The following is an 8698-nucleotide window of genomic DNA, read 5'->3' as shown; positions in this document are numbered from 1 at the left end:
TCCGCCACTACGTCCGTATGTGCTTGCGGGGAGGGCTGACAACATTATGAAGATGCATATTATTTTGGGTGTGTCGAGATAATTAATTTGTAACAGAAACACTAGGTATAATATCGGCATGTATTTCATCAAGTTTTATACAATCGGTGTGCAAATCATATTATTTCTAGATGCTAGCTTGAAGCTCACTGGCTTTGGCAGGGGCGGATTCACTAGCATCCTACTCGGGGGGGGGGGGGGTATTATTTTAGACAAGTCCTTGTTGATTCCACTCGGGGTTCTCGTTTTCCGCACACAGGCTCACGCTCCATGACCCGGGGGGGGGGGGGGGGGGATCCTCTCGGGCGGCAATTCTGGGTTTCGACCTCCTTTTTAAAAATAAAAATAAGTCATTCGAGATTCTGGGTATTGGGCGCTCTGGTAGGCTACTTGGCTAACTACAAAATGAAATAGAGTTGAAATTTTCCCGCAAAAAAAAGAATAGAGTCGAAATTAATAGCTTGCCGAGCCGTGTGCTCTCCAACTTCTAGCTCTCTCACCGAGTCATTACGAATCGACGGTCAACTATCTCCTCGTCGTCCCGTCAAAAAAAAAACATGTGCCTCGGAAACTGGTACGAAATTAACAAGGGAAACCAAGCTAAAAAAAACAAGGGAAACCAAAGGTTTGGTGCCGGCCTTTATAAACCACATCGAACAGCGCCGATTCATTCGCCCATACTGGCTGCTGCTCCGCCGACGCAAGACGCCGTCCATCGTCGAGGTTCTTCAGACCCATCAGCAATCTCTTTTTCAGGTGTTTATTACACTACCTAGCAGCTCTTTGACACCAATCTCTGTTTTCAGGAGTTCAAGGGGAATGGAGCTGCAGCCAGACGCCCCGCCGGCGCCGGTGCCATCCGACAGCAGGGACTGGTCGGAGCTGCCTCTCGATGCGCTCACCTTGGTCTTCGCTAGGCTCGGCGCTGTGGACGTTCTCATGGGCGCGGGCCTCGTGTGCCACTCATGGCTTGAGGCGGCCAAAGCGCCTGAACTCTGGCGTAAGGTGGAAATGGACTGTCCTTGGTGGGGGGCCGGAGATTTTGAATTTGACTACCCATGGAACGCCATGAAAGACCTGTGCGCAATGGCGAAGGTGGCCGTGGACCGATCAAACGGGAAGCTGGAGGTGTTTCTTGGGGAAACATTTGTTACCGATGAGATACTCAATTATATCGGGGACAGGTACTCATCTTTTTCCAAGACATCCATCTGAGTTGGATTTGTTTTGAACTGTGTATGTTACTCTTAGTATTATTATTTTTTGCGTGGTAAAAGCGAATTTTATGTTGAAGCTGCAACGCAGTAAGAAAAACCCCGTTATCTTTTCTACTTTGTAGGTCGCCCTCGCTGAAGGGGCTTGAGCTCGTATCATGTGCCGAAGTAACCAGCCAAGGATTCACCTATCTGGTAAACAAGTGCCCTCTGCTAGAAGACATCGAGCTGTCGGGTTGTATGGATGTCGGCGGCGACGCAATCGTGGCCACTGACAGGGCATGCCTGCGGCTGCGACACCTTAGGCTCGTCTGCACTGAAATCACGAACAAGGAACTCATGGCCATCGTCGATATCTGTCCGTGCCTGGAGTATCTCTCGGTGGTCAACTGCTACGACATAGTTGGCGACGACGCCCTGCGAGCAAAGTGCGCCGCTATCAAGACTCTCGAGCTTCCGACTCCTGAAAATTCTGATGAGATGTCCGACTCGTACGATTATACCGAGACTTGCAATGATTTTGACCATGAGTATGATTATTTTTAATTTTTTTTAAACAAGGCAAAAGATTTGTCATTTTCATTGATTAAGGAAGAAGGTTTTGGACAAATAGCTGCAAAGCGGGGAACAAAGAACTACTCACGAGACATTACAATACTCAAGTGGGTGGCACCTGCCATAGCCCGAAGATGGGCCTCCTCTTTGATCTTCGCAACGACCATCATCGTTGTAGTGGCAGTGTTGCAAAAGACCCTTGCGTTGCGCTCTTTCCAAATCTCCCTAGGCATAAGCACGAATAAGGAGGTGATAGCCTTTCTCTAGTTTCCGCGCTCAATCACATTTTTAATCCACCAATCTCGAACTGAAGCCTCAAATCTCCAGCTCCTCACCACATCACCATGTAGGCCAATCCACATAGCAATCTCAGCCCAAACACGCTAGGAGAACCTACATTGAAAGAGAAGACGTGCCACAGTTTTTTGAACTTGCTTGCAAAGCGGGCCAAGATTGCAGTTCAACCCAAACATGAGTATGATTATGAGTACTACGAAGGATAAAATGTAAAGGTGGTAATTATTTTACACTCTTCGTGATTGCTGCCTATGTTGGCCAATGGCCATGCGATGTTATAATATATAACTGAGTTCATGATAAAAAGACGAACTTGGTCCTAGTTCCGAACTTCTTTGTAATTCATGGAACTGTTTAGCATTGTTGGTACTACTCCTGGTCTCTACACACCTACTAGTTCCCATTCTCTTCTTTATGAATTCATTGATGAGCTTCATTAATAATACTTAGCCAGGGTAATATAAGCATGCTGCAGAATACTATCTCCGTCCTGGTATATTAGTCTTCTTTATAATTTGGGTCAAACTTTGACCATTGATTTAATTATCAAAAATAAGTTATACTCCCTAAAAAAGTATCAGTAAAAACCTCTTTCAAATATGAATTCAACAATATAAGTTTTGTGACATACAACTTATAATTTGTTAGTTAAATCTACGGTCAAAGTTAGGCATAACATATGAAGGGAATTAATAAACCCAGACGGAGATACCAGCAAGTGAAGAGGGAATGCAGTTCAACCATATGTGAGCTGCTTCATTCGCATCCAGGCTAATAAAACTCATTTGAATGTTCTGAAAATTAGCACTGAGCTCCAGAATCTCAAAATTTCCATTCACTGTGCGTGCTTGCACACTTCAGCTACTAGCAACACATGCGGCGAGAGAGCACTCGGGCGGTGCCGCACTACCAAAAAGGCTTTCACCATTCTTTATATATAAATCAACAACCATCAAGCCATACAGACACACACCATCCTAACACACACACATTAGGACTGAATACATAGACGCTGAGCGCAGCTACACTATCCATATCACTACAAGAGCCACCGGGGTCCTCAAACGTGAAACCACTGCAAAGAAACGAAGCCGCATACAACGCTCCAAGGCAGTGCCTTCTGGAAGGTTACGACACCAGAGCACCGCCACAGCCCGAACCGAAGATCAGGGCTTCCCTTGGAGCAACATGACGTGCAATGAGGACCGTGGCGACGCTTTCAAGAAGGGCACGAATTCGCCACCGCCGGCCTGCCCGAAGACAGAGTAGGTTTTCACCCTGGCACCACCGCCACTGATCGTCGCTCCTCGGCCACCACGCCGCCCACACGGCCATGGCCAGCGGGCAGCACATGAGCCACGGGCTCCGCCCACAAGCACCGCGCTCCCACCACCAAAGTTGTCGCCCTTGAATCCAAGACCGCCCCACCCCCTTCAACCTAGTCCACTGATGCTGCTGCCGGAAAAGCAGGCCCTTTTGGCAAGAATGGGGCCTAGCCGGCCAGAGCAGGGTCGGGGAAAGTCCCGGGTGGTTGGCTGGCAACCACCATGTCATTTATCGAATCGGGGCCAGGTCACCATTGCCATCCCTGGCAAAAGCAAGCCCCGGAGGCACCTCTGCTAACTCCCCGGAGTGCCCCTGCCACCATGGCCAGCCAAAGACGAGAAGCGTCGAGCCGCCGTGCTCCACCTGCCGGACGCGCCTCCATCCGCAGGTCCGAGAGCACCCCCAAAATCCGGAGAAGGGGGGTCGAACTGTTGGGGAACGTAGTAATTTCAAAATTTTCCTATGCACACACAGGATCATGGTTATGCATAGCAACGAGAGGGGAGAGTGTGTCCACGTACCCTCATAGACCGAAAGCGGAAGCGTTAGCACAACGCGGTTGATGTAGTCGTACGTCTTCACGATCCGACCGATCCAAGTACGGAACGCACGACACCTCCGAGTTCAGCACACGTTCAACTCGATGACGTCCCGCGAGCTCCGATCCAGCAAAGCTTCGCCGGAGAGTTTCGTCAGCAGGACGGCGTAATGACGGTGATGATGATGCTACCGACGCAGGGCTTCGCCTAAGCACCGCTACGATATGATCGAGGTGGATTATGGTGGAGGGGGGCACCGCACACGGCTGGGAGAGATCAACAGATCAACTTGTGTGTATAGAGGTGCCCCCTGCCCCTGTATATAAAGGAGCAAGGGGAGGCCGGCCGGCCCTCTATGGTGCGCCAGGAGGAGGAGTCCTCCTCCTAGTAGGAGTAGGACTCCCCTCTTTCCTACTCCTACTAGGAGGGGGAAAGGAAGGGGGAGAGGGAGAAGGAAAGGGGGGCGCCGCCCCCCTCTCCTAGTCCAATTCGGACCAGAGGGGGAAGGGCGCGCGGCCTGCCCTAGGCCAGCCCTCTCTCTCTCTCCACTAAGGCCCATAAGGCCCATTATTTCTCCCGGGGGGGTTCCGGTAACCCTTCGGCAATCCGGTTTTCTCTGAAACCACCCGGAACACTTCCGGTGTCCGAATATAGTCGTCCAATATATCGATCTTTACGTCTCGACCATTTCGAGACTCCTCGTCATGTCCGTGATCATATCCGGGACTCCAAACTACCTTCGGTACATCAAAACACAAAAACTCATAATACCGATCGTCACCGAACTTTAAGCGTGCGGACCCTACGGGTTCGAGAACTATGTAGACATGACCGAGACACATCTCCGGTCAATAACCAATAGCGGAACCTGGATGCTCATATTGGCTCCCACATATTCTACGAAGATCTTTATCGGTCAAACCGCATAACAACATACGTTGTTCCCTTTGTCATCGGTATGTTACTTGCCCGAGATTCGATCGTCGGTATCTCAATACTGATACGTCTCCAACGTATCTATAATTTTTGATTGTTCCATGCTATTATATATTCTGTTTTGGATGTTTAACGGGCTTTATTATACACTTTTATATTATTTTGGGGACTAACCTATTAACCGGAGGCCCAGCCCAAATTGTTGTTTTTTGCCTATTTCAGTGTTTCGAAGGAAAAGGATATCAAACGGAGTCCAAACAGAATGAAACCTTCGGGAACGTGATTTTTGGAACAAACGTGATCCAGAGGACTTGGAGTGGACATCAAGAAACGAACGAGGAGGCCACGAGGCAGGGAGGCGCGCCTGCCCCCCTGGGCACGCCCCCACCCTCGTGGGCCCCTCGTAGCTCTCCTGACCGACCTCTTTAGCCTATATATACTCATATACCCTGAAAACATCAGATACGGAGCCAAAACCCTATTTCCACCGCCGCAACTCTCTGTACCCGTGAGATCCCATCTTGCGGCCTTTTCCGGTGCTCCGCCGGAGGGGGCATCGATCACGGAGGGCTTCTACATCAACACCATAGCCTGTCCGATGATGTGTGAGTAGTTTACCTCAGACCTTCGGGTCCATAGTTATTAACTAGATGGCTTCTTCTCTCTCTTTGGATCTCAATACAAAGTTCTCCTCGATTCTCTTGGAGATCTATTCGATGTAATCTTCTTTTGCGGTATGTTTGTTGAGATCCGATGAATTGTGGGTTGATGATCAAGTTTATCTATGAACAATATTTGAATCTCCTCTGAATTCTTTTATGTATGATTGGTTATCTTTGCAAGTCTCTTCGAATTATGAGTTTGGTTTGGCCTACTAGATTGATATTTCTTGCAATGGGAGAAGTGCTTAGCTTTGGGTTCAATCTTGCGGTGCTCGATCCCAGTGACAGCAGGGGAAACGACACGTATTGTATTGTTGCCATCGAGGACAAAAAGATGGGGTTTATCTCATATTGCATGAGTTTATCCCTCTACATCATGTCATATTGCTTAAAGCGTTGCTCCGTTCTTATGAACTTAATACTCTAGATGCATGCTGGATAGCGGTCGATGTGTGGAGTAATAGTAGTAGATGCAGGCAGGAGTCGGTCTACTTGTCACGGACGTGATGCCTATATACATGATCATACCTAGATATACTCATAACTATGCTCAGTTCTATCAATTGCTCGACAGTAATTCGTTTACCCACCGTAATACTTATGCTCTTGAGAGAAGCCACTAGTGAAACCTATGGCCCCCGGGTTTATTTTCCATCATATTTATCTCCCGTTATTTCTATTACTGTTTACCTTTCAATCTTTACTTTTACTCTTTATCATAAAAATACCAAAAATATTATCTTATCATCTCTATCAGATCTCACTCTCATAAGTGACCATGAAGGGATTGACAACCCCTTTATCGCGTTGGTTGCGAGGTTCTTATTTGTTTGTGTAGGTGCGTGGGACTTGAGCGTGGTCTCCTACTGGATTGATACCTTGGTTCTCAAAAACTGAGGGAAATACTTACGCTACTTTACTGCATCACCCTTTCCTCTTCAAGGGAAAACCAACGCAGTGCTCAAGAGGTAGCAAGAAGGATTTCTGGCGCCGTTGCCGGGGAGTCTACGCACAAGTCAAGACATACCAAGTACCCATCACAAACTCTCATCCCTTGCATTACATTATTTGCCATTTGCCTCTCATTTTACTCTCCCCCACTTCACCTTTGCCGTTTTATTCGCCCTCTCTCTTTCTGTCCGCCTCTTTTTCGCTTGCTTCTTGTGTGCTTGTGTGTTGGATTGCTTGTTTGTCACGATGGCTCAAGACAATACTAAATTGTGTGCCTTTACCAATACCAACAACAATGATTTTGTTAGCACTCTGATTGCTCCTCATACCGAAGCTGAATCTTGTGAAATTAATGCTGCTTTGTTGAATCTTGTCATTAAAGATCAATTCGCTGGCCTTCCTAGTGAAGATGCCGCTACCCATCTAAATAGCTTTGTTGATTTTTGTGATATGCAAAAGAAGAAAGATGTGGACAATGATATTGTTAAATTGAAGCTATTTCCTTTTTCGCTTAGAGATCGTGCTAAAACTTGGTTTTCGTCTTTGCCTAAAAATAGTATTGATTCTTGGAATAAGTGCAAAGATGCTTTTATCTCTAAGTATTTTCCTCCCGCTAAAATCATCTCTCTTAGGAACGATATTATGAATTTTAAGCAACTTGATCATGAACATGTTGCACAAGCTTGGGAGAGAATGAAATTAATGATACGTAATTGCCCTACTCATGGTTTGAATTTGTGGATGATTATACAAAAAAAATTATGCCGGATTGAATTTTGCTTCTAGACATCTTTTAGATTCAGCCGCGGGAGGCACTTTTATGGAAATCAATTTAGGAGAAGCTACCAAACTCCTAGATAATATTATGGTTAATTATTCTCAATGGCACAATTAAAGATCTACTAGTAAAAAGGTACATGCAATTGAAGAAATTAATGTTTTGAGTGGAAAGATGGATGAACTTATGAAATTGTTTGTTCACAAGAGTGTTTCTTCTGATCCTAATGATATGCCTTTGTCTAGTTTGATTGAGAATAATAATGAACCTATGGATGTGAATTTTGTTGGTAGGAACAATTTTGGTAATAACGCTTATAGAGGAAACTTTAATCCTAGGCCGTTCCCTAGCAATTCCTCTAATAATTATGGTAATTCCTACAACAATACTTATGGAAATTTTAATAAGTTGCCCTCTGATTTTGAGACTAGTGTTAAAGAGTTTATGAATTCACAAAATAATTTCAATACCTTGCTTGAAGAAAAATTGCTTAAGATTGATGAATTGGCTAGGAACATGGATAGAATTTCTCTTGATGTTGATTCTTTGAAACTTAGATCTATTCCACCTAAGCATGATATCAATGAGTCTCTCAAAGCCATGAGAATTTCCATTGATGAGTGCAAAGAAAGAACCGCTAGAATGCGTGCTAAGAAAGATTGCTTTGTGAAAGCGTGTTCTTCTAGTTTTTATGAGAATAAAGATGAAGATCTAAAAGTTATTGATGTGTCTCCTACTAAATCTTTGTTTTGCAATATGAATCTTGATAATGATGGGACTAGGGATGAGTCAACTTTAGTTAGAAGGCGTCCCAAAAATTCGGAATTTTTAGATCTTGATGCAAAAATTGATAAAAGTGGGATTGAAGAGGTTAAAACTTATGATAATTGCTCTTTGATAGATTGTATTTCCTTGTTGCAATCCGTGCTAAATTCTCCGCATGCGTATAGTCAAAATAAAGCTTTTACTAAACATATCGTTGATGCTTTGATGCAATCTTATGAAGAAAAGCTTGAATTGGAAGTTTCTATCCCTAGAAAACTTTATGATGAGTGGGAACTTACTATTAAAATAAAAATTAAAGATCATGAATGCTATGCTTTGTGTGATTTGGGTGCTAGTGTTTCCACGATTCCAAAAACTTTGTGCGATTTGCTAGGTTTCCGTGAATTTGATGATTGTTCTTTAAACTTGCATCTTGCGGATTCCACTATCAAGAAACCTATGGGAAGAATTAATGATGTTCTTATTGTTGCAAATAGGAATTATGTGCCCGTAGATTTCATCATTCTTGATATAGATTGCAATCCTTCATGTCCTATTATTCTTGGTAGACCTTTCCTCAGAACGATTGGTGCAATTATTGGTATGAAGGAAGGGAATATTAGATTCCAATTTCCA

General features: G+C 45.0%; 1 protein-coding gene across 1 annotated transcript; it reads left to right on the top strand.

Moving 5' to 3' along the window:
- The first annotated feature begins 858 nt into the window (after nucleotides 1-858).
- Nucleotides 859-1857, top strand: LOC109783008 (putative F-box/LRR-repeat protein 23). Its single transcript, XM_020341638.2, has 2 exons — nucleotides 859-1223; nucleotides 1379-1857. The coding sequence occupies exons 1-2, from the start codon at nucleotides 859-861 to the stop codon at nucleotides 1797-1799; spliced, it is 786 nt and encodes a 261-aa protein (XP_020197227.1). The 3' UTR covers nucleotides 1800-1857.
- Nucleotides 1858-8698: the final 6841 nt, after the last annotated feature.

The sequence above is a fragment of the Aegilops tauschii genome, chromosome 5 (assembly GCF_002575655.3).
Source record: "Aegilops tauschii subsp. strangulata cultivar AL8/78 chromosome 5, Aet v6.0, whole genome shotgun sequence".
NCBI classification, from domain to species: Eukaryota; Viridiplantae; Streptophyta; class Magnoliopsida; order Poales; family Poaceae; genus Aegilops; species Aegilops tauschii.
This window is presented reverse-complemented; position numbering and strand designations above follow the sequence as displayed.

Coding starts and splice junctions, on each gene's coding strand:
- LOC109783008 (XM_020341638.2), top strand. CDS start 859: ATGGAGCTGCAGCCAGACGCCCCGCCGGCGCCGGTGCCATCCGACAGC. Junction 1,224..1,378: donor CTCAATTATATCGGGGACAG/GTACTCATCTTT, acceptor TCTACTTTGTAG/GTCGCCCTCGCTGAAGGGGC.